The sequence below is a fragment of the Lycium ferocissimum genome, chromosome 5 (assembly GCF_029784015.1).
Source record: "Lycium ferocissimum isolate CSIRO_LF1 chromosome 5, AGI_CSIRO_Lferr_CH_V1, whole genome shotgun sequence".
Classification (NCBI taxonomy): domain Eukaryota; kingdom Viridiplantae; phylum Streptophyta; class Magnoliopsida; order Solanales; family Solanaceae; genus Lycium; species Lycium ferocissimum.
This window is the reverse complement of record NC_081346.1, coordinates 40713196-40740701: the sequence shown is the minus strand read 5'-3', so window position 1 is coordinate 40740701 and position 27506 is coordinate 40713196. Positions and strand designations below refer to the sequence as shown.

General features: G+C 38.4%; 1 protein-coding gene across 1 annotated transcript; it reads left to right on the top strand.

Moving 5' to 3' along the window:
* The first annotated feature begins 20222 nt into the window (after window positions 1-20222).
* Window positions 20223-23946, top strand: LOC132056806 (CBS domain-containing protein CBSX3, mitochondrial). The gene is made up of 6 exons (XM_059449160.1): window positions 20223-20379; window positions 21564-21827; window positions 22053-22134; window positions 23068-23141; window positions 23306-23366; window positions 23470-23946. The coding sequence occupies exons 2-6, from the start codon at window positions 21570-21572 to the stop codon at window positions 23610-23612; spliced, it is 618 nt and encodes a 205-aa protein (XP_059305143.1). The 5' UTR covers window positions 20223-20379; window positions 21564-21569; the 3' UTR covers window positions 23613-23946.
* Window positions 23947-27506: the final 3560 nt, after the last annotated feature.

The window sequence follows — 27506 nt, the reverse complement described above, 5'->3', positions numbered from 1 at the left end:
TCTTACGAACTTCACTACTTGGTTTGACTTCAAAACTACTATCTTTCACCCAAATTCGTCCCCAGTGGATTCTTATAGTTCATATGTCACATCAACACTCATTAGACACATTCATACCTAACTTGGATTTACGGAGTGTTACATATTCACAACGAAGGCCTTGCATTTTCGTAACGCCTATGAATACTCTCAATCTGTTCATATAAAGATCCGGGTCTAGAAAGTCAACCCAAAATAGGATTTCGAGCCCCGAAGGGTAAAATGAGAAATTCAACTCATGAACAACTTACCCATTATCTAAGGAGCCTAAATCTAACATCAATTTCATAACTAATCGAAGAAATCCTTATTTTAGACTTAGGATTCATAGACCCCCAATTTCCTAATCCTAAATCATGATTTATAGCATGGAATCCCTTAATAATCGATGATATAATGGAAACAGGAAGATTAGAAACTTACCCACTAGATGAATCTTGCAAATCCCTCAAAAACCACATTAAATCGAGCTCCCAAGTCCCAAATATGTGAATGAAATGACTAAACTAGAATTGGGGAATGAAATAGGCTCTGTCCAGCGATATGCGCAGAAGCGGCCAAAGCTCCACACCAGCAGGCCCGCTTCGGGAGCCCAATCCCCGCATCAGCGAGGTCCATTAACGCAACCCAAGTCCGCAGGTATGGACCTCAGGGCGCTGGGGCAGCTCCGCTCCTACAGACAAACTCACGTAGAAGCGGGCTGTTATATCCCATATTTTGTACATTGGGATAATCCGAGCTAACCATGATAAGTTAAGGACAAGACTATTCCCGGGATACGAGGTAGAGACTTTTGACCTCCGATATTGTTTTAAGGCATAAGTTGCTTATGATTTTATTGGTATGGAATATTAAAGAAAATTTGGGGTTAAAAGTGAATTAAAGGAAGTTAATATTTCATGAACAAAAGGGCCAAGTTGGCCGTGTGGCATAAGTGTGTTCCCACCCATGGCTTGGCCAAATTTAATTGATCCAAGCTATGTGTGGGGCAATAATTGATGGTTATATAGGCATACAAAAGATGACTAATAAATCATATTCATCATCTTCACCCCTTAGAAGCTTAGAGAACCTCGAGAAAAACAAGAGAAGCCATTCGCCATGGCAATAGCCGAACAAGGTCCATGAAAAATTGATCAAAAAATAATTTTCTTCTAGCAATTCAACCAAGTGGAAGGTCCTTATTAACGTGGAGTAGTTGTTGGAGTCAACAAACCATTCGTTTATACCATTTACAACCCTAGCCAAGTTGTGGAGTTAAGTGAAAAAGGTAAGGTTTAATCTTCTTTTTCATATGTTATGAATGATTTGTACATGTTATAGTGGGTAGGAAACGATGGAATCATGAAATTTTGTGGCGGTGGTCGAATACGGGTCGTTTGGTATAGCAAGGAATGAACTAATTTTATTTAGTATTTTGGTTGTCGTTGTTGTAGATTCTATGTTGATAATGAAAGTTTAATGATTCAAGTTGAAGTTGTAATAATTGGCTTTTGGAAGTACACGCGATTGTAATGTAGTTTTTGTATTTGTGAGAATGATATTGTTAACGTGTGGATTATTGGTGTAGTTCATGAATTTGGAAGAAAGAAATGTGTTGTTGTTGTTTTTATTGAGTTTGGGGAGGTTTCAAGTGTGTTTTGATGGGTTGTTTTGAATATTGTGCGGATTGTTGGAAGTTGTTCTTGAATCTTGTTTGAATGGTTTCTGATTAGTACTTGAACGTGCGAGCGTTGATGTTGATTAATGTAAATGAATGTTGCCAAAGTATGTAGAAAAGAGTTACTAACGTTAGAATGTATTTTGGATTAATTGTTGATGTTGTTAGTATGGTTGTTGATGATTTGGCCGAGTTGAATTCTCGGGGTTGTTGAATTTATAGGGGAAATGCTGCCCAAATTTCTGTAGATAAAGTGCTAGTTTGGGATTTGATTCCTAAGTGCCTATAACTAATGTTAGTATCTAATGACGTTATTGTAGATCTTGGGAAGCCCGAGGCTTAAGTTTGGATTAGCTTAGGAAGCGGCGAAGTATGTAAAGCCTAACTTTTCCTTCTTTTGGCATGTCTTAGACGTAAGTAAGATGTGATAAGATACGAGCCTTGGGGTAACTCCATTCACGAGATCCGAGCATGTCTACGATTCTTATTCACTCCTTGATGTTCGCCTTTCTAATATAGTCGACTTATGGTCCTTATATCTTTTGTATGATTGGATTTCAAATGTGCATAAAGAGTTTTGTTCCTAAAGGATTCTATATCGAATAAAGTCCGTAACTTTCATGCACGGGCTTGAATCGCTTCGATATGTTCGTAAGTGTCCTATAACGAATAATGTCTCTAACTTTCATAAGGTGGCTCGGATTGGCTCGATACTTGTCCGTGGTCCCCGAGACTTTCCTTTGTATAGTTCTAACGACTTTTTGAAAGAACTTGATACGGCTATCATCCCGACCCCCGAGTATTGATTACTTACCTATTTGTGAGTCCGTAATGATGATTTTTACGCATATGGTTACTCACGACTCGCTCGTGCATACCGTTGTTACATCTTTCGCCGAGTCCCGGCCTATGTCGTCGTGCGCACTATGCTATGTTCCGGGAGTATGACGTGTTATGGTTCGCCGAGTCCCTCGCGTGAGGGCCGGCACCGCTTATATTCGGTGTTATGATGTGTTATGGTGTTATGACGTGCGCACGGAGATATGTCCGGTTACGGAGATATGCAATCTTTCGGTGTTATGACGTGTTATGGCGCCAACGACGGGCGGCGACCATGTTCCCCGAGCCTCATGCATGATTTGTGTTTCGAAACTAAATATTTTTGTATTTTGCATATTGTACTTATTTACCGTACTTCTTGTTCCGTTATGATCCCGTTTATCGTATTTCACGTTTGCATACTCGCACATATTCCGTATCGACCCCCCTTTCTTCGTGGGGTCGTGTTTCATGCCCGCAGTACAAACGCTCATTTGGTGATCCGCGCCTAGGATACCTATTCGCTTACTTTGGAGCAATCCCTTGTTCCGAGCCTATATTTTGGTACAAACACTCTTCCGTTGTATACGCATATGTTTATTCTGTAGGGTAGGCGGGCCCCGTCCCGTCATATGATTCTCGTTACGACTCTTAGAGGTCCGTAGACATATACGTGGGCCGGCGTATTACACTCGCTCGCCTGTGTTCGTATGATTTATGTTTTGGGCGTCCCATTCGCCGTGGCAGCCTTGTCGGCTTGCATTTGTATATATTTTGGGACGTTATGCTTTATGATAGCCTTGCGCTTCTGTGATATATATTTGTACATGCGACACTTTGGAGACGACGTCCGACCTCCGTATATGTATAAGATATTCGTTGTCGATTCGATTAGCGGGTATGTACGAGTGTCCGGCTCGGCACTAGTCACGGCCTACGGGGTTGGGTCGTGACAAAAGCGGTATCGCAGCGGTTCGTCCCTCTGGAGTGTCAAGCCGTGTCTAGTAGAGTCTTGTTTATCGGTGTGTTGTGCACCACATCTATAAACAGGAAGCTACAGGACATTTAGGATGTTATCTTTCTTTCTGATCCTAGATCGTGCGACAATTTGGAGACGACGTCTAACCTCTGTATATGTATAAGATATTCGTTTGCTGATTCTGATTAGTGGTACGTACGAATGTCGGCCGGGCACTAGTCACGCCACGGTTTCGGGTCGTGACATGGGCTTAGCCCACTTAAAAAAACACTGCACCTGCGGCCCACCTTGTGCAGGTGCGAGCCGAACTCGCAGAAGTGAGACACCAGAAACTAGAAAATCCAAGTCAAGTTCAAACTTCGATCCAACACTCGAAACTCATCCGAACCTCCCAGACAAAAACCAAATATGCAAACTAGTCCTAAAACACGTTACAAACTTGCTCACACACTCGAAATTCCCAAAAGAGGTCATCTTGACCCGGTGTTGACCGAGGTCAACTCCAAATCTCTTAAAACTAGATTTCCAACCAAAAAACCAAAATACCCCCAAGTCCCTCGGATACTGAACCAACTACTCAACAAGTCATAATCGATATTCCGGACCTAATGGAAGCAACGAAACTACCAAAAAGTCTCATCTACCCCTGATGTTGACTTTGGTCAACCAATCCCTTAAGAACTTCCAAAAATTGCATTTTCTCACCCAAATCTCATTCGAATACCTCGGGAATCGGGCCCTCCATCCCCACAAGTAAAATATACCACAAAGAAACTAGGGGAAGGGTCAACAATAGTAAAATAACCAAAACAACCAAAATGACCTAACGGGTAGTTAGAACCTCACATGAGGCCGGACAATTTATTTTCAGTATCGCATACATGATATGAGACTGAGACAGATAGTTATGCTTTATCATTGATTCCTCAATTACATTCAATATATCATATATATCAGTTCAATTTCAGTTGCCTTATATACTCGATATATTGTTTCGTACCGACGTCCCTTTTGCCGAGGGCACTGCATTTCATGCCTGCAGGTCGTGACAGACAGGTAGACAGGCCTCCATAGTAGACAGTGTCGAGTATTAGGTAGATTGGTAATGTCACGACCCAACCCCGTAGGCCGTGACTAGTGCCCGAGCTGGACACTCATACATACCCACTAATCAGAATCAGCAAACGAATATCTTATACATATACAGAGGTCAGACGTCGTCTCCAAATTGTCGCATGTACAAATATATATCACAGAAGCCAGCAAGGCTATCATAAAGCACAACGTCCCAAAATATATACAAACGCAAGCCGACAAGGTCGCCACGGCGAACGGGACCGCCCAAAATATAAATCATACGAACACAACCGAACAAAGAATACTCACAACCCACATATATGTCTACAGACCTCTAAGAGTCGTAACAGAATCATATGACGGGACAGGGCCCCGCCGTGCCCCTGAATAAACATATGCATATACAACGGAAGAGTCTGTACCAAAATATAGGCTCCGGAACAAGGGAGCGCTCCAAAGTAGCAATAGGTATCCTAGGATCGCGGATCACCAAATCGAGCGTCCGTACCTCTGCGGGCATTTAAACGCGAAACCCCCAAGAAAGGGGTCGGTGCGGAATATGTATTCGAGTACGCAAAGCATGAAATACAAAAGAAATGTGATCATAACCGGAACAAGAAGTACAAGAAATAAGTACAATATGCAAAATACCAAAATATCTAGTTTCGAAACACAAATCATGCATGGGGCTCAGGGAACATGGTCGCCACCCCGTCATTTGGCGCCATAACACCACATCATAACACCAGAAGATTGCATATCTCCGTAACCCGACATATCTCCATAACACATCATAACGCCGTAACACATCATAACACCAGAATATAAGCGGTACCCGGCCCTCTAGCGAGGGACTTGGCGAACCATAACACATCATACTCCGGAACATAGCATAGTGCGCACGACGACATAACCGGCCCGGGACTCGGCGAAAGATGTAACAACAATATGCACGAGCAGAGTCGTGAGTAACCATATGCATAAAAATCATCATTACAGACTCAACAAATAAGTAAGTAATCAATACTCGGGGGTCGGGATAATAGCCATATCAAGTTCTTTCAAAAAGTCGTTAGAACTATACAAAGGAAAGTCTCGGGGACCACGGACAAGTATCAAACCAATCCGAGCCCGCCTATGAAAGTTAGAGACATTATTCGTTATAGGACCTTCTACGAACATATCGAAGCGATCCGAGCCCGTCTATGAAAGTTACGGACTTTATTCGATATAGAATCCTTTAGGAACAAAACTCTTTATGCAACATTTGAAATCCAATCATACAAAAGATATAAGGACCATAAGTCGATTATATTAGAAAGGCGAACATCAAGGAGTGAATAAGAATCGTAGACATGCTCAGATCTCATGAATGGAGTTACCCAAAGGCTCGTATCTTATCACATCTTACTTACGTCTAAGACATGCCAAAAGAAGGAAAAGTTAGGCTTTACATACCTCATCCGCTTCCTAAGCTAATCCAAACTTAAGCCTCGGGCTTCCCAAGATCTACAATAACGTCATTAGATACTAACATTAGTTATAGGCACTTAGGAATCAAATCCCAAACTAGCACTTTATCTACGTAAATTTTTAAAGATTTCCTATAAATTCAACAAACCCGAGAATTCAACTCGGCCAAATCATCAACAACAATACCAACAACCATACTAACAACATCAACAATTAATCCAAAATACATTCTAACGTTAGTAACTCTTTTCTACATACTTTGGCAACATTCCATTTACATTCTAATCAACATCAACGCTCACACGTTCAAGTACTAATCCGAAACCATTCAAACAAGATTCAAGAACACTTCCAACAATCCGCACAATATTCAAAACAACCCAATCAAAACACCACCCGAAACCTCCCCAAACTCAATAAGAACAACAACAACACATTTCTTTCTTCCAAATTCATGAACTACACCAACAATCCACACGTTAACAATATCATTCTCACAAATACAAAAACTACATTACAATCACGTTGACTTCCAAACCAGCCCACAACAATTACAACTTCAACTTGAATCATTAAACTTTCATTATCAACATAGAATCTACAACAACAACAACCAAAATACTAAATAAAATTAGTTCATTCCTTGCTATACCAAACAGCCCATATTCGGCCACCACCACCACACACAAATTTCATGATTCCCATCCATTCCTACACACTACAACATGTACAAATCATTCATAACATATGAAAAAGAAGATTAAACCTTACCTTTTCCACTTAACTCCACAACTTGGCTAGGGTTGTAAATGGTATAAACGAATGGTTTGTTGACTCCAACAACTACTCCACGTTAATAAGGACCTTCCACTTGGTTGAATTGCTAGAAGAAAATTATTTTTTGATCAATTTTTCATGGACCTTGTTCTATTGCATATGGCCGAATGGCTTCTCTTGTTTTTCTCCAAGGTTCTCTAAGCTTCTAAGGGGTGAAAGATACTTGAATATGATTTATTAGTCATCTTTTGTATGCCTATATAACCCATCCAAGCGTTCTTGCCCCACACATGGCTTGGATCATTAAATTTGGCCAAGCCATGGGTGGGAACCCACCTATGCCACACGGCCAACTTGGCCCTTTTGTTCATGAAATATTAACTTCCTTTAATTCACTTTTAACCCCAAATTTTTCTTAATATTTCATACCAATAAAATCATAAGCAACTTATGCCTTAAAACAATATCGGAGGTCAAAAGTCTCTACCTCGTATCCCGGAATAGTCTTGTCCTTAACTTATCATGGTTAGCTCGGATTATCCCAATGTACAAAATACGGGATATAACAGGTAAGCTCCACTTCGTCCAGATTTACCATGCCCAAAGTTGGAGTCATTATGTATACGTAGACATGACGGGTAGGCCGGGGCCCTGCCCCGATCACAGTATAGTCATCTTCTATTTAGAGGCTTGTAGACTTGTTCCGTATGTATAGCATATCAGCATGGTGGCCTTGTCGGCCCTTGTACATGTTATTTGGGTTATGGTTTATAGATATGCATGATGACCTTATCTGTCCGCACTGGTGTATGTATATGTGTGTGTGTCTGTGTGTGTGTATTCCCTTATCGGAGAGACATAATTTTTTCTTACAGAATCTTCAGAGTATGGCTTTGCCGGCCTAATATGGTGTTGTTTGATTTACAGTTTGGCCTTGTCGGCCCAGATTACTTGTACGTATATCCAGGGCTTATGAGGTATACTTGGTATGCTCGGGGTCAAGCATGGAACCGAGTGTCGGCCACGTCTCCCTAGGTTTGGGGCGTGAAATAGGTACATTGGTCCTTTTGAGATTATATAATTAATTAGCGAGGGATTCCATGCTAGAAATCATGATTTTAGGTTGGGGAAATTGGGAGTTTATGAACCCTAAGTCTAAATTAAGGAATCTTGATTTAATCATGAAATTGATGTGGGATTGAGTTGATTTTTGGTATCTAGGCTCTATAGATCATGGGTAGACCAATTTTGGATTAAATTTCCTATTTTGCCCTTTTTGACTCGGAATCCTATTTTGGGTGTCATTTTGGGTCCAGATTATTTCTATGTCAATATGGGTACCGATAGACTCGTGTTCTAATGTATAGTCCATATTTGACGTATTGGGATCATTCGGAGGCCGTACGAAAAAGCAAGCAAGTGTTGTGATTCGGACTTCTAATTCCAGGCAAGTTGAGACTTTGCACCTTATGTAAGGCATCGTGGTTGGTCTAAATGAACCTAATTAAGCAAGATAATAGGGTGACTAATAGGGTCTCGATACTCATGAGGTGACGAGCACTTGTATGGGTACGGTAATTCTGTTCTTAAATTGTATAGTTGGTCTCAATGCCATACTTTGAGCATTAGCTGGTAGATAGTACGATCCTATGGATCTGCGACTAGGGTCTGAAGCCGGTACTTTCTATTTTGATTATATGCCTGTCTTATTTGATATGTGTGTGGTACATCACTCCTAAATACTCGTTAAAAGTAAATAAGAATCTAAGGTGGGACCTTTATGAATTATGCTAATCTAAATGGAATCTTTGTTGCATATTCTTGCTTCTTATTGTGTTGCATGTCATATTCATGCTTATTTTGTATCTCATGCTTTTTATTATTGAGGATACAATTGTAGGTCCGTGGAAAACTGATTCCGGACTAAGTGATGATGATTTTTAGCAGATTGGCTAAGAGACAAAGTATATAGAGCCTAGGGGGCTAAGTTATGAGATTTGGAGCCTAATGTGGCCTAGGACCCGATGTAATCTGGGAGATCTAGTATTCCGGGTGGTATATGGACCTCACAAGTCCCCCATAGGTCACGATTCGTTAATGTTCAAACGTGTGTGTATCGGGTGATGGAAATAAAGGCCTTACATTGCATTCATGCATTCATACTTTAACTGTTATTGATGATTCTTGTTGATTGAACTGTTTGAATTGTTTATTGTCTTTGTGTGTCAAATACTTGATCTTATGTGTTATTATGTATCTGGGACTAATGGCGGTTAAGTGTAGTATTAGTAATTGAAGACCAGTCCTAGTCTCCGTTTTATCTAGGGTCGGTCGACGATGCTGCTGAGTATCCGTTATTTTTGTACTCACGCTACACTTGTTGCACCTTTTTGTGTGCATCTATTCCTGGTACGAGTGGATCTTGGGACGCTACTGGCCGTTGAGGAGACCATCTTGACGATTCGGGGTGAGCCATCAGTTGATCCATGGCACCAGATCTTCTTCAGTTATTTTTACTTCCTGTCTTTAGTTTCGGACAGCTTATGTATTTTCGGGATATGTTCCCAGGCGTATACTCCATTTAGTTCGTTCTTTTACCTGTGACACCAGATTTGGGGATGGTTGTACTCCTATTTCCTCATTTTATGACTATATGGTGTTTTAAAGACCTAAAAGTTGACTTGTATGTTTATTCGTCTTATTTCCTACTTAAACTGTTTAATTAGTGGGTTGTGTATGGTTCACTGACTCGGGGGAGTTAGTGTCGTCACAACTTGTCAAAGTGGGTCGTGACACTTTGTGATCTTTTGCAACGACTTTGGTCGCCACAAAAACGTCTGATCTCTTGTATTGATTGGGCCGCTGGACTAATTTGTGTTACGGTTTGGGCCGAACGTCCATTTCGCGATATTAGGGTGAAACTTGGGGCATTAAAATTTCGGGGAAAGAACGTCGTTGCCCCCTGAAAATAAAATAATTACCCGCTCATACCTCTCTTATTTTCATGCCCCTAAAACAATTTACCTAAAATGCCCTCAAAATTATGATATCAACATGGTATATAAATATACTGAGATGGTATCATGTTCATTTATTCAACAGACACACTTTTCGCAAAAAAAAAAAAAAACTCTATGATACCATCATCTTATATACATATATTATGACGATGTCGCGGAGGACTGCTTCTGTTCTTCAATGAGACACTCTTCAATCCGTGATACCATCGCGATACATAAATATACTGAGATGTTATCATAGAGGACCTACAAGTCCTTCTCTTAGTCCTCAATTATACCATCATGATATATAAATATACTACTACAGATGGTATCGAAGGAAGTAATATCGACGGGTACTTAAGAATATTTTCAACCGATGGGTAGAAAAATTAGCTTTTAGGAGGAAGCATCGATGGATAAATATTTTATATTTTAGGGTATTTTGTGTTGTTTTCCCTAATATTTCTAATGGCCACATAATATCCTTTTCTCATTAAAATTTTATCAATAAAAATTTAAACTATTTTAAAAGGTCTATGAGTCTGATGTTACGATCGGCGACCTGGCAACTAAGGGACTGAGGATGTATTCATAAAATTGGTAGAATTAGGTAGATTCAGGCATCTGGATATGTATTCCAAGTGTAATGCGACATGACTCATCCTTGTGGTCCCCAGTACCTATATTTTCGATACCTTATCCAATGTTGCCACCTATAAAGAATCTTATCCTTACATGTCACCTTCCCTTTTCTTTATTTGTACCCTCTTCATTAAATAAACAATAACCCTCAAACAACTTTATGTATAATGGTTAACATCATTAATTTCAAACCCTACTATGTGACCCCACATTAGGAGGCCATGTGACTGGAATATCTATAAATTGAACGGAGTATATTTTTGGGCCCTCTATACATTTTGACATTGGAGTGAAGTTGTTCAATAGTACAAAATATACACATTAAAAATTCTGATTAACATAATCTACTATTCTTAGTTGTATGGCACTTGTGACTTGTAAGTGTGACGGAGAGAAAAAGTTCTACGACAATTGTTATTGCGTGCGTGTCGACATACATGTTGGTTAACCTATTTATAATGAGTCCGCAATTTTTTTAATTCAAAAATTGTCAAAAGGCACCAAAATATCTCACTAAAAAAAAAAAAAAAGAATCAGTCTGATTTCCGCATTAAAATTAATGCTGCATAAGACGAAAGTGTAAATTTATACTTTGGCCCACTTATCAGGCACTAATTTAGTGCGCATAAGGGGTTTACTAAAACCCCAAATTTCACTTATTCTTTTGAATAGTTTTGAAATTCACATTTTTTCCGTACTTTGACCAAAAAAAGATACTCATGTTTAAAAACGTTGGAATATCAATATTATATATAGAACCCGATATCTTTTTCGCGAACAATAATGTAGGCTCAACGCATCAAAAAGATTTTATACGTTTGGATCGTCGTTTTACAGTTGTAAAGTGCTTCGCTCGAAGTAAGTTTTGTTTATTTGGAAATTTGTTATCTTTAGGTTTAAGTGTTTTATTTTATAGGGTTTTGATTAATTTAGGACGTCGCACGAGTTACTATTGAACGACAATAAAAACTAAGATAACTAGTTATCATTAAGAAAATAATACCAAAAAAAATAATATTAACATAAAATGTACATTTTATTTACAAATATACAATCTCCATCCTGTGTCCCCTTACGTGGGAGGCTTTAGAATAACTCTAGCCAGCGCGAACCCCACCATCCCTACCACTCTCACCATCATCTCTAACCCCCCCTCTTCCTTTTCTTGTACACGTTGTCGTATGGCGTGATCATCCCGTTCCTCTCTCTTAGGGGCTTGTTCAAAACATGCTTCCTATGGGGAACAAATAAAGGGCCGAAATGTGATCTTTAGGAGATGACTCTATCGGAGCAGAGACGGGTCACAAAGCAAAGTTAAGAATGTGCCCGAAATAACATATAATCAATTTAGTTTAGTTTTATGCTAAACTAAACATAAAATAACATATAAACAATTAATTCAATATATTATTTTATTGTAAAAAATCAAGCATGTGTGTCGACAGGCTCCTGAGATGGCTGGCTAGAGGGCTCCTTATAGTGCTCATGACTTGGTTCCTCAACTGTCTCCTGAGTGGGCCCCGGAGCCAGAGATGTATATGGTGCAGGAGCAGGAGACGGATCCACAGGCGTAGAAGAATGAACCTGAAATAACATATAAACAATATAGTTTAGTTTATGCTAAACTAAACATAAAATAACATATAAAAAATTAATTTAATTGTAAAAATTCAAACCTGTATGTCGACGGGCTCCTGAGATAGCTGGCTAGAGGGCTCTTGAGATGGTTCCTCGACGGTCACACCTCGCCGGAGCGGAGAGACATATCGAACTCCCGAATAAGAAATCGAAGTCCAAAGACGTTCCCACCCTTTAGATCACGGGCCGCTCCGCGTGGATGACGAACTAGCGGGGCGTGCGTGCGATGGCGCAACATGTGATCTGAAAATAAATTCGGCGTATATACAGGTGTTGACGGACGCTCTGAAGTCGACAGGATCTCTGAAGTTGACGGCCGGCAAGAAGTCGACGGAGGCTGCTGGGCTGGAGCTAGGCCTGGTATATGGTCGTCAGGCTCATCTACTAGACCACGACCCCCTCTAGCCCCACCCCCTCTGTGACCAGCCTCTTTGGCCCTACCACCTCGGCCACCAGCCTCTACGGTATGGCCGACGACCACCCGATGCCGATGCGGGACCTGCGGAACGGTGCTCGTCGACACGTCCGAGCCCCGCGCCCTCGCCGCATACCACCCTCCGAACCATCCGCGCTGCATATCTCGCTGTCTCGGGGGCATCCATATGGTCCAAGCTCTCCCAGCGCATCCTCTGTATGGTCCGTAGCTGTATTTGTTTGCAAATATTAATGATTGAATAAATTTGTAACTTAATACATAAAACGATTAATTAAGTTTAAGATTAATAAAGCTTACCAACGCCTCATACTGTCCTGAGAGAGCTGCATATCCTCGGCCATCTGCACGAGGCCTCGCGGGGTTGCCAATCAAGCTGTGAGTGATCCGAGCATACCTCTGTATGTACGTCTGGACCGGAGTCGTATGTCCGACCACCGCTAGCGTCCTTACCTTCTGATCCCAACGGTGGACCTGGAGCTGCATAAAGGCCGGTCATGCATCAGTGACGGCCATAGGCTCGTCCCGGCTATAATGGTCGTGCTCCCAAGTCGCCTGCTCAGGTAAATTCTGTACATGGCCGAACTGTCGTAAGATGCGGTCGGGCGCGTGTTCCTCAACGATGTCCATATGTATCAACGGACACGATCCGTACTGATCCCTGAACGGGAGAATACTGTGGTGCGTATCCATATCTCGGATAACGCCTCTTCACGTCCATCTCCGCGTGTATGGCATCGCCTCATCAATATAGTCGAGCGGAGGGTCAGTAGCTATGGGCTGAAAAGGTCTCATCTTAGTCCACACCCATATCTGAAAGGGTCATTAAAAAAAATCCGCGATACATGAAAGCCAGAACAGCAGCGCCCCAACTGTAACATCCCAACTCGTCTAGATGCTCCAGAAAAGGAAAATACCTTAAGCTCACATGCGAACCCGAAGTGTTCGGGAACAGGATGCCCCCGAATATGACGAGAAGGTACAGACGAGCACGTCGGTCAACATTAACCTGAGGTGTGTCCTTTGTAATCGGATGCTGCATGTTTATGAGGCGCAAGTGCTCGAAGAGGGAAGACATCGACAGCTGACTCTGTCCCCATATATCATGCGACTGCGGCTCAAAAACAGTGAGCCTAGTCAACTCCTGCGATACGACAGCATCTGCTGGGCCTCCTGAATAACCCGACCCGGAGACCGTAAAGGACCTCCACGTCCTGAAGGGTAATGGTGGCCTCATCAGTGCGGAGATGAAATGTATGGGTCTCCAGTCGCCATCGCTCAATCATGGTCGTCACAAGAGCCCTGTCATGCTGTACGCGACCAACAGCGACGCAACGGTAGATACCGCCCCCATATAGTATCTCTAAGACACGAGGTTATGGGGGCCGAGTTGCTAAAGTATCCCATGCTTGCTCCACAACCCTGGGACGGACCAAACGGGTGGGATCAATATCTGAATCCCATACTAGCTGAGACCTACGCCGTCGTCAGAAAGGAACACCTGCGGCTCGGGGCCCATATGCGGTGGGGGCGGGATCCATGGAGGTGTCATATCTGTTTTACGCATTTTTAATTAATCATTAACATGTAATATTAATTATGTAATTTTTTATCGAAAAATTATACTAATGATGTTCCATCCTAAACTAAAGATGTTCAGACCTAAACTAAGGATGTTCAATTATACTAACTAACTAAGACTTTAACGAGAAATTATATTAACTATCTAAATTTGCGAATTAATAATTGTTAATTAATTATTCTACTAACTACAATTAACTAACTAATATTTTATTAATGCTATTTTAACTCTTAAACTAGGGATGTTCAAACCTAACCTAAGGATTAAATATAAATAACTAACAAATATAATCTTAAGGATGTTCAGACCTAAACTAAGGATGTTCAATTATACTAACTAACTACTTTAATGGGAAATTATATTAACTATCTAAATTTGCGAATTAATAATTGGTAATTAATTATTATACTAACTACAATTAACTAACTAATATTATATTAATGCTATTGTAAATCTTAAACTAGGGATGTTCAAACCTAACCTAAGGATTAAATAAAATTAACTAACAAATATAATCTTAAGGATATTAAGGTTTAACTAAGGATGTTCAATTATACTAACTAACTAAGACTTTAATAGGAAATTATATTAACTATCTAAATTTGTGAATAAATAATTGTTAATTAATTATTATACTAACTACAATTAACTAACTAATATTATATTGATGCTATTTTAAATCTAAACTAGGGATGTTCAAACCTAACCTAAGGATTAAATACAATTAACTAACAAATATTATCTTAAGGATATTAACGTTTAACTGAGGATGTTCAAACCTAAACTAAGGATGTTCAATCCTAAATTAACAAATATTTCATAAATAAAAATATAAAGATTAACAATTCATTATCATACAATTAACAATTAGCTAGCAAATAATTAACAAATAAACAAATAACAATTAGCTAGCAAATAATTAACAAATAAACAATTAATTAATGAAACTATTAACAAATATTTAATAACTAATTAATAAATAATTAACAAATAAACAATTAGTTAATCCGACAATTAAGAAATACTAAATAAATAATCAACCAATAAACAATTACCTAACAAACAATTAATAATTAATTAATAAAAAAAAAAAGGGCAGTGGACTGCCCATTTGCGCACAAAAAAAGTGTGCAATATATTTTTTTTTCGCAATCCGCAACTATTACACAACAATCATGCTTAGGATAATAATATATTTAACAATGTAATACAAAATTCATAGTGAAATACCTAGAATGAAGGTGGTTTTTAGTTTTTGAATTCGAATTTTACGTCGCTTTATTCCGAGATCAAAGCTTTGAAACTTGTTCCTTACCTTGAATATACCAAGAGTATTGACTTTTGGGTTAAAAATAACACGAAAATGATGTTTTTTTTTAATGTGGGGACCACTGAAAATGAAGTGGAACGTCGTTTTTTTTTTTTTTTTTTTTTTTTTGAAAATCTTGTTTGGTACAGTCGGGTGGGGAAGACGAGTGGAGTTTTTAGTAAACCCCTTACACTTTGGCCCTAAAGATAGTTTGGTTACTTTTTTTTTAGTGGGGTATTTTGGTGTCTTTTGACAATTTTTGGGTTAAAAAAGTTGCGGACTCATTTATAATTGCAAAATAAGTACTAGTGTATAACTTGCAAACAGTAAAATAAAATGTGTTTTTTTCACAGTATAAAATCTATATTGTTCTTTGATATGAAGAAAGAATACAAAATTATCCACAAACTATGATTAGAAAAAAATGAACTTGATACGGAAGTAGAAATTATCTCTATATCGAATTTGCAAGATATTGCTTACGTTTTAGTTTTTTTTTTTTTTTTACGAAATTCTATTCAACTTTGATCTTTAGTTCTTGTTTTTCCATATTTTATCACCAAGTTACCTCTTTCAATCCACACTTTTGGAGCTTCTCGCTTTTGAGTACAATGGTAGCAAGATATATCATATTAACGTATAGTGTCTTATTGTAAGTATATAATTGGGTTTTGGTGAAAACAAAAGTAAGAGGATTATATATAATTAAAATGAGATTGTATACATGTAGCGCTGCCTTTTTATTAATGTTTTTAATTTTTATAAATTGTTTTTTGAGTTAAGACCTTCCTATTTGTATTTTCTTTAAAACAGACGTGACAGGGACCTAATTGTTATAATTATCTCACTTTTTAAAAATAATAAACCACTTAATCAAGTCAGGAGATAGGTAACACATCAACTTCGATGCCTTAAATAGTTAAAATCTAGGCAATACTGTCTCTTTCTCTTTTTCATTTTGTGTCCCTTAGTGCTGACAAAAGAATATATTCCTACATAATACAAGTACAATATAAGTCACAATTATGGCATACGGAGTAATATGTTCCTCAAAGTTTAATTAGTTTGAATTTTGAGAGGCAAAAGTGTCAAATGTTCTATTTTTCTAAAATAAATGGAAAAAGGAGATCGCCCCAAATTGTAGCACAAAATTTTACTTGAAAAAATATTGGATTTATAAACTAACGATTTTGTACATATATTTCTGTAAGTTCCAAGATAATTATATAGGCTATTATGACGGACGACGGTTAATACAACTACATTGAGCACAGCTTTTTTTTTTTTCTTTTACTAGAAAAATAAGCGTTAAAGCAAAATACGATGGATAATTTAAAAGAGCTAGGTAATCAAATTATCCATTGTTTTCTTCTTCTGTTTAATTATTTGATATCTGAAATTTACTGATTTGAAATGCCAAATAGACCCGTTAAGAAGTAAATGGAATTCAATCATCTTATAGTAATACTTTTTAGAGTTGTGTGGTTCAGATACTAGTAACGTGAAAATTATAATGCGAGGCGTAATTTATATGGTGAATAATAATTAAGCAATTACTATTCACTAAATAACAATATAATACTCCCTCCGTCCTAATTTATGTGACACAATTGGAATTCGAGAGTAACACAAGGTTTTCTTTGATCGGACTTTTTTATATGCCTTTAAATATTTTAAGTTGTTAATTATTGTGATTTATAGTACTTTTTATGTAGTTTTCAAATATATAAATTGTCTTTCATAAAACTTAAAGTTCTTATGTCCGAATTTAAGGTAGAAGTTTAAATCTTGAAATTTAATGTGCCACATAAATTAGAACAGACGAAGTAATTGTTATACAATGAATAAAAGACATATAAATGTTATATGGAGTATTTACTTTAAGCTCATTTATCGTCTTTAAATAATCTTATCTAAATTGTTAATACAAATACTTATTTTATTTTATATAAGATAATATATGAATTTATGCATAACTTAATACATATATTATTTAATACCGCTAATCAAATATTGCATAGTAATAAAAGGATTATTTTTTCTAATCTGGATAATCAAACGCAACTCTTGAATTATTAGTTTTATCCTTACAATGAAGTAAGTGTTATTTTATGCGCCAGTTTATCCTCTGATTATTCTTTTCTATCTCTTCAACCAAACAACATTTAAGTCATTGATGGAGTCGAAAATTTATACTAGGAGATCAAACAAAAAAAATATATTAAAATGTCATACTTGAGATTTGCACCCTAAACTTGAGAAAATATAATCCGCTTCGATACTTCACTAGAATTATCCCTCATGTGAAGAAGGTTCAACAACTTATATATTCGTAGTTGTGCGGAGAATGATAGAGGAAATGTTATGAATTTTTTTTCATACTTTAGGGTATTTTCTTATGTTTAAGTACTTTTAGCTTTGTGTTGCAAATATTAGTATCCTAACACACTTTATATTTTGCATAAAATAATATTGCATAAATTTTCACGTCACTTAGGGGTTGATTGGTTGCTAGTTAAAGTTATGCGAGTATTACTAAGGTAAGGATTAATTATGCAGGGTTTAGTTGTTCATGTATTACTAACCTCTGTACTAGTTATTCCATCTTCTTCACAACACTAAATAATAGATAAATTGACTAATAACTTATACGTGACATTCCCTTAAACTTACAAAGAAAATTTCATTTAGACATTCGAATCCGCAAGATCCCAATTAAGAGTTTGAACATAGTAATAAAAAGTTTCTATTAGATACTTTCGACTCAAATTTGGGAAGAGCTTTTGCACATGTTCTCAAGAACTTATTATGTAAATGAGTTAAACACATAAAATATGTCACCTCTATTAATTACACATCAACCTCAATTAGATCATGTACGAGGTCTTAGGGCCTTTTTTTTAAGCCAATACCACTTTCAGTAGTGGTTTATTTTATAAATAAAAAAGAATAGTTTTACAAAATAGGGAGGAACAAAAGTAAACAAACAAAAAACCTAGAAAAACAACTATCTTGATCAACGGTCAAGTTAACAGAAAACCAGCTAAATTATAGAAAAAGAAAGCAACAGTAGAGTAATACAAGCAGCCTTGAACACCTCTAAACTCTCACCAGGGTCAATGGAATCAATTCCAAATGAATCTTCTTCAGATAACCTAAACTGATCTGCGGTCTTCCTTCTTTAGCTTTTGAACCTTGTGCAGTATTTTCTATATACTCCATCATGAATGACTAATTCAATGTATGGACAAATCTGTATCATCCACAATTCCATCCTAATGGAATCAACATCTTAATTAAATGTTAATACCACCATTAGAACAGTCCTGCAGATATTCAGATTGTCGATACAGTGATCCTTAGGCTAACTACCATACTTTGTCAGGATTTTCAGTTTTTGAATTGGATCATGTTGTTAGTGCATCCTTAGTCTGGTGCACTTCTTCTGATAGTCTTTTCTGATATTTGGAATGTTATGCTTGTCTAGATTGAGTAATCTTTTTTCAATTGTTGGCAAGTCTTGCAAAGGGTTGAATTGATATATACCTGCGAAATAAAAAATCAGGCTAGTAAAAAAATCTGCTAAGGTGTTCCCCTCTCTGAGCACATGTGTAACTTGTACTTCCATTCCTTCTTTCAGTCTGTTGATAACTTTGATCTCCATTGCCACACTCTAAGGTACTTTCTAAATACCATCTGATATGTTCTTCATTGCTGGAGAATCAGTCTCCAAGATCACTGATATTAGACTTGAGGTTTTACGGCTTGTTGAAACTAATGCGCATAATTAACTGAATGACATGTTTTAAGTGGTCAACTTATCTACGTAACGACTGCATGAGCACACACGCTAAAACTTTTTAAAATTTGAGTTCGAAAAAGTCTAGTAGAAACATTCTTTATTATCGTAATGTCGCTTTAATCGGTATGTCGTAATTTGAGTGTATAAATAAAATTTACTGACGAATTTATCAGTGTATTCAACCTTTTATTTTATGTAAGATTATAAAATGATAACCAAACACCATACTTGATGTGCATAATTTATATCAAAAACTAAAAAGCCACCAAATAAAATTTTAACTATGCTATCCTAATGCATAAATAACTCATTTTCTGACTAGCAACCAAACGAACCCTTAATAATACATATGTTGCCTAAAACCACCAATCAAATGCTATGTTAGGTTTCTTATAAAGAAGTTTTAATACATAGCCAACCCCTTAAAATGTCAGATTATTTCATTTAGTCACTCGAACTAAATCATTTTTCAATTGAATACCTCAACTCCTAATAAAGTGTTCCAATCAGACTTTTTCGATTCAAATTTTAAAAAAACATTGCATTTTGTTTACATTCGTCTATTAGCTAATTAAGTTAACCACATAAAATATGTCATCCCCTTTAATTGTATTCGCCTGAATAAGCCGTAAAATCCTAAACATTTTTTACTTGAAGTTGATGTGTATAATTAAAGGAGGTATATATTTTTTGTGATTAACTTAAATACCTAATAGATGAATGAAAATACACAAAAAAAAATTCCCAAAAAAATTGAAGTGTTTAATTAAAACATGGCCTAATTAAATGTCAAAATGAAATATTCTCACAGGTTTTAAGGGGCTGAGCATGTGTTAAGCCTACAATAAAGAAAGCAATGGATAAATATAATCCGAGCAGGCAGACGACCCCTAATGGTAATTAGGGGCAGTGAAGGTGACTGACGGGTGGAAAGGTCAAGGGTCACGATCTTCTCGTGCTTGGCGACAAAAATAGTGTGTATGGTACGATTGCCTTGACAAATGACACTGACATACATACATAGTAAGTAACCCCACACTAGTCACTACTATAACAATAGGATAAAGTCCAAGAATTGTTCTCCACACCCTTTTTCTTTGCAGTCCACAACTCCACCCTGTTCTTTTTCTGAAAAAACAACAGCGAGGTGAGCTTCTTCACAGATTTGCTCTTTCTTGTTTTTCTTCTCCTCTAATTTCCCTTTTATCACTCATGTCAGTGTGTGCGCGTTATGGGTGTAAAAACAACTTTTTTTTGGTGTATCACCATTCAACAGTGTCTTTTTTTCTTTTTTTTCTTTTTTAAAAGCTGAACCAGATCATGGGTTTTCCTTGTAGACATCTGTTAATTGTTGATAAAAATAAAAAATAATAACAAAGGAAGATGTATGGATTTCAAGATCACTATATCAATAGACGTTAGACTGAAAAGTTCATTTGGAGTACCCTTTTGCCGTTTTGATTTGTCACTTGTCTTTCTAAAAGATGTAAAACAAATACTGTAAGAACTCATTGAATAACAGATTGACTCTGTTTCTTTTTTGATTTGTCACTTGTCTTTCTAAAAGATGTAAAACAAATACTGTAAGAACTCATTGAATAACAGATTGACTCTGTTTCTTTGTTTGGTGGCGCCGATTGGATTTCTTTTTTTGATCCATCTCTCTCTCTCTCTCTCTCTCTCTCTATATATATATATATATATATATATATATATATATATATATATATATATATATATGGCCAATTTATCAACTTGTCTTCTTCTGGGAACACTGATCTGTTCATTTCTCTTTTGTTTTGCTATCTTTCTTTAATAAATAAGGAGAAACATCTTTGATAATGAGATCTTTAGATTTGTTCAGTGAAGAAAATAAAACCATTACTACTACTTTTTATAGTACTGTTTTGGTTTAATTTGAAATGTTTTTGTTATGGTGGAGTAGACTGAGTGAATAGCAGCACTAGGAAATAGACAGGCCTCTAGATGTCAGCTTCTTTATTTATTAGTAAAGGAAACTTTTTGTTGAATATTCCCCAGATGCTGTTTAGCCCACAATCCTTGTTTGATATTTGTGGGTCTTTTGCAAGTTGCTTGAGATAAAAATGCTTTCTGTAGTTTAAAAAAAAAAAAACTATGTAGAAAAGAGTTGGACACAATTTGATTATTTGCAAATACTTGGGTATCACTTTGTATTGTATAATCCTATAAGATTCTATTGGATCAATGATTAGTTTTGATTTCAGAAATGTAGTTTTTAAGCCATTAAAGCTAGACCACCTGCCGAAAGCTTGCCAAAGTTGTTATATTGCTAATCTAAATTCATGTTAGGCAAAAATGCAAGGAGGATTCAAGCAAATCATTTCTCATGGAAGTGTCCTCAAAAGTGCTGTTTTACGACATGTGCGATTGGTGAGTCCAGTGTCGAGGCCACTTTTGTTTGCGCGCCATGAAACAACTTCAGCTGCTCGTATCGAAGAACATGGTTTTGAAAGCACCAAGATATCTGACATTTTGAAGGGCAAAGGTAAAAGTGCTGATGGCTCCTGGCTCTTCTGCACTACAGATGACAGTGTTTATGATGCTGTGAAATCGGTTAGTAACTTGATGAATCATCTGCACAATGCCTTTGCATCTACCCGTTGACACTATGCATACACAGTTAATTTTGCATTTTAATGTATTTATGTGAAAGCTAACCAAACTTCTTACTTATGCTAACAAGTGTAACTTTTATCCATGTATGAGTCAGATACTCATTATTGCATTGTTGCTTGGGTAGTGAGAACTTGATATAATTGATTCTTTGTGTCTATGCAGATGACACAGCATAATGTAGGAGCCTTGGTGGTCGTGAAGTCTGGGGAAAATAAGTCAATTGCTGGCATTATTACAGAGAGAGGTAAACAGCCTTTCTTATAAGGCATGCTATGTTGCTCGGACTCTTCACCGAAAAAAAAAATGTCGACGGGTGCGTGTCAGATACTCCAAATGTAGTGCATTTTTGGAGAATCCGACACGGATGTGGCAACATTTTTTGAGAGTCCGAGCAACATAGAAGGCATGAACTCCTTAACGGACTATGGTGCTTTAAAACAAATAACTGTCTGTGATGCTACTTAATTTCTTGTACCAGTATCAGTTTTTGAACTCGTTCGACAATTGTTTCTTCAAATCTAGCTTCATCATAGTTCTCTTTAAAGATAAATGTTACCCGAAATGTTGGATCGTCCGGACACCTTCAAACAGGCACCATATATATTGGGTCCTTCTATGACTGATTTTAGCTCGTATCGTGCTCAGTCATAAAATTCACCTTGTCTGTAAGATTATCGGGATATCACCAGTGACCTTTCTTATTAATATACTACTTGATATGAAGTTTAAGAATATCTATGTGAATGTAAGCAAAAAAGAATGTGAAACTGGGTAGGTTACTGGTATTCACCTGAAGTTTAAGAATCTCTATGTGACTATGTGAATGACAGCTAATATAAAGCATAAGATTGCTTGTATTTGGAGCATTGGCATGAATGTAGAATTGGGAAAGGTTACTGAGATTTAGTGGCAGCTTCATAATTCCTTCGTCATTGTCTGTTTCTTTCATTTTATAGCTGTGTTCACCTCCGGAAATGTATTTACGAAAATGCAACTGAGTAAAGCTATAGGCAATGTTTTCTAGTTCCATTTTCTGCTCTCTAGTTTTGCAAGTTAAATTACTAGTTGTAAATACATAGAACTGCACACAGTTAGACATGTGAAACACTAGCCCAGTTATTCTGATTATTCTTTCTCTTCAACACCCTTCACCTTCTCATTAATTTTCTTGAACCAGATTATCTGCGGAAAATCATAGTGCAGGGAAGATCATCCAAATCAACAAAGGTCGGGGACATCATGACGGAGGAGGTAAAACTCTAAAGCCTCTTTTCCTCAGAAAAAGAAAAAAGAAAAAATTGCCGAAGCATGTAAAACTTGCTTCCAATCAAACACTTGTATATCTGGCATTTGGTAGTAAAAATGCAATACATTGTTAACACAAATGACTAATCGTTGTGTGTGTGTGTTTGCAGAACAAGCTTATCACCGTCACACCTGAAACCAAAGTTCTGAAAGCAATGCAACTGATGACAGGTGCTATTTTCTTCTACTTTTCCCAAATTTCCTCCCTTTCTAAATCTATTTCTTTCAGGCTGAGCACATAAGCTTATGTACTTTTCAATATATCACTTTCCAGATAACCGTATCAGGCACATTCCAGTTATTGATCAGACGGGTATGATAGGGATGGTGTCAATTGGAGATGTTGTCCGTGCTGTCGTGAGTGAGCATAGGGAAGAGCTGAACCGGTTGAATGCCTTCATACAAGGAGGGTACTAGATGATGATGATGATAAAATAAATGGATGATGACCGCAAGGGTTATGCTTACGGTTTAAAGATGTCTGAGTTGAGAACTCTTCTTGTAAATGTTGACATCCTCACTTCTTCTCTAGCATGATGTTTGCCTATGGATATGGGCCTACCAATTTGGGATCAATAAGATACACTCTGGACTAGTGTTTTTCTATTTAGGTTGCATGCAATTGGCAGTTGCTTAAGATGCCAGTTTGTTTAACCAAAACTTAAGGTTATTCTCCTTTAGAGGACTTAGATTGACATACTGCGCCGAGCGTATTGTCCTCCCTCTGTTTTCAAAGATGAATTTTCCATGATGGGATTGTTATCTCGAAGGTTCAAATTGTTCCTTAAGCTTTTAAACATATCAAGATTGTGGAAATGAACCTTCCAAGAATAAAGGGGGTTGATTTTAATATAAAACTTGAACAGCGTACATACCGTTTATAGGATTAAGATTTTCATATTCACATGAGCATTTTCTGCTACTTTTTATGTTCTTAGAAAGATTAAAATAAGCATAGCGGGGACTGGGAAAAGGTTAAAAATTGAATTTGGTGTTTGTACCAAGCGACTTAAGTTTTTAAATAAATATACTAATACAAGTCTTTTGTCTATAACTTCATAGCTGGGTGATATTTATTGTCACTTTAATCTTCCTGTTATTAAATTTTTAAATTTGATGTAAAAATTAGTGTGAATATGGGTATGTACTTCTCGTGAGAAATATTTTCTTTAGGTTCAAAATTGTACTTTTAGCTTTAACAGCAAATTTCGGAGTGTACCTTTCAGTAACTGTGGTTTTTGCCCTATCGTGTGCCAGAGGCAATAACTTCAGGGGTTGTTTGCATTAGAGACAAATAATGCAAGAGTTATAATGTAGCCTTCTTCTAAGATACATTTGATGAAAGCAGAAGAGTCTAATTCCACCCTTTCTCAATCAAACTTTTGTTGCGGTGATGGAAAACTCAAATACTTCCGGAACAAAGAAAAGGATGTGTTTAACACAGAAACCTCATGAAATGGTGATGGACAAATCAATGGTCAGCGTTACAAAGGAAGAGCATGATCTGCCGGCAGAGACATGTTGGTTAATAGTTATTGGTAAAACTCGAGAACCATAGCACTAGACACTAGTTAAGCGAATTAGAACTGCGTTTACCCTAACTGTTCCACTTTAAGGGATTGCTAGAATTGTGGTTTACACCATGCATCATATGCTCACCAACTTCTATCTAGAGGAGGATCACAGAAATGTTTAGAGTAGGAACTTTCTCCCCATTTCTAGTATACAAATAAAGTTGCTGAATTGGACCACCGATTCCAAACCAGATGAAGAAACAACTTGCTTCAGTATGGATTAATCTCCCTGAACTTCCATGGCATTATTTTGAATGGGATGTTCTATGCTGAACTGTTGAGCCTATTTGTACTTCAATTAATACTAATAAGCCCACCCTACCTAAATTTAGACCTACCTGTTTACCCCGGTATCGGATAACCAATTGAATTTGTGAATGGGTATAGGATATGTGCTTTGTTCTTGACGTATGTAGGCTAAAGAAAATATAGATTTGAAAGCTCACCGCGGATGAGCAAACAAAATGTAAACGTTATGAGCAATGAACTATATTATTAGCAATAATTCTCTCTTGCAAATGGCCTTGATCGAATGAATGAGAAGGAGAATAAATATGTGAGATTCTTTTCTTACAAATGTTCTTGAAAGGTAAATGGAGCCAACCCCTCCAAAGGAGGGGGGTGCCCCATATTTATAGTGCTGCCCCCATGGGCTTCGTACAATGTGAACTAAATAAAATAATAATAACGAGGACAGCTCTGAACGGATTTGGTGGGATTAGACTGACGGCGCCGTCTGACACACGCATGGTTGGTGACTGCCCATGGCAGGACGCTACTGACGCGTGGCTCACGGGCAACGACTTTCCCGGACCAACGACCACACGGCCCAACGGCTACGCGGACCAAGCGCTAACCGAACAACGGCCTACGATCGACGGACCAATTGCTAACCGAACAACGGCCATACGGATCACCGCTATACCGGACCAACTGCAAAAAGGTGGACCAAATGGTCTTCTTGCTCAGCTCCGGTCTAGGCCCCCCTCCGGTTCAGCTCGAATGTCATCGGGCACGTTCCTCTCTTCTTTCCCTCGGCCCTCATTTAATCGGTTTACGCTATATCCGGTATTTACCGTATACAGATAGCCCCTCACTCCTCGTTATTATCGATCCACGTCGGGTAACGGGAGTGAATAACCCAGAAACCCGTGACTCGGCCAGCTCGTTCTTATCCTCACATTTTGGCGGGAATGACTTCGTAACGCCCGCCAACCGCCTTTTGCACGTCATGATAAGTCGCCTCTCATTAACGATGGGGACACGCGGCGCTATTCGATTGGTCACCCTCGCAACCGTTCCCCCTCTCCGCCTATATAAGGCCCATTCCCTATTCATTTACCATTTTCACACTCTGTTTCTCTTCAGCCTCCTCTCTTCTCTACATTCATTTACATTCCCATAAATCGCCATCTGCTGCATTCGACTTGCTGTTTGACTCACCAACTCGAAATCGCGCAAAAGAGTTGGTTTCGCCAATTGTCTTGGTTGTGTGTCTTCGCTGTTTCGTCACTTCGAATTACCATTTCCTTCACTTCCTTTTTCGCTTTTCCACCCTTCTCCTTCGTACTTTCGAGATGTCGAGTCCACTTCTCACGAAGTTCTACCGATGTCACCCCCGGATCCGGTCCCTCATCCCCGCTAAAATCGAGCTTGCGGTTTCGGATATTATTCCGCATTCAACTTCAACAAAGACCTTCGAGGTCGATAAGCCTTCCTCGATTTCGGACAAAGGGATACGACGTGAATCGATATCCTTCATCGATCACCGAGGAGAAGCTTGACGTGGTCCGGCCGACCGGCGGTGGGACACCCGCCCGCGAGGATTTTCGCCCGGCCCGACGAATCATATCGACCACCGAGAGGGATTTTTGTACGTGTACACTTATCCTTTTACCCTCAAAACCGACCCTCCGATTGATCCGGTCATCCTCGATATGTGCCGGACCATCACGGGGTGACTCTAGCACAGATCGGCCCGATCGTTTGGAGGGTCGTTTCCTGCCTCCGGTTACTCGCCAATAACGCTGAGAAGGAATTTTTGCTGAGCCACTTAATACGCCCGTATTCCCAAGGATCTTCCGGGCGGCGTGATTAAACTTGTCAAGCGCGGTCGGGAATCCGTTCTTCTCGAAGATGGACGAAGACCGGGATAGGGGCAGCTAGAGAGGTACGTCCGAGCGAGAACCGAGGACATCATACCTCGCCGACTAGGTGCCCTTTCCGGAGGAATGGAACAATAAGCGTAAGCTCGAATTTTTGGGCAATCGTTCTTATGCATTTAGTTGTTTTTTATTCATTCTTTGATCTTGTCGACTCATTGCCTTCTCTTTTCCTTTACTCAGCCCAACGATACGTACCTCCCGTCATCCGCGATCCGAGCGAACGGGCCACCGAGCTCCTCCGCGGCACCCCTACGAGAATCGGACATGGGCCCATCCATCCGTCTCGTGGCCGGTGGGTGGCGCAAAACCACGGTAATATGTTTATTCCATTACGTGTTTGTTGTGCTCCCTACTGCCCGTGGCCCTTTGAATTCACTATCTCCGTTATTGCTTTTGCCTTTCAGGTTTGCCCAAGGGTTCGGTGGCCTCGAGGCCAGAACCGGGAACCGCCTGTCCTGCACCGTCATCCGGGTTCGACACGGCGGGTTCTTCCCGTGTCCTTGACGATGCCGCCAAAAGAAAGAGGACCTCCGAGAAGGCGCCGACGACAAAAAGGAAGAAAGCACGGAGTG

What these genes read in the sequence shown, in the direction of transcription:
- LOC132056806 (XM_059449160.1), top strand. Translation starts at nt 21,570, where the DNA reads ATGCAAGGAGGATTCAAGCAAATCATTTCTCATGGAAGTGTCCTCAAA. An exon ending in GGGACATCATGACGGAGGAG is followed by an intron (nt 23,142 to 23,305) that starts GTAAAACTCTAA and finishes GTGTGTTTGCAG; the next exon opens with AACAAGCTTATCACCGTCAC. An exon ending in AGCAATGCAACTGATGACAG is followed by an intron (nt 23,367 to 23,469) that starts GTGCTATTTTCT and finishes ATCACTTTCCAG; the next exon opens with ATAACCGTATCAGGCACATT.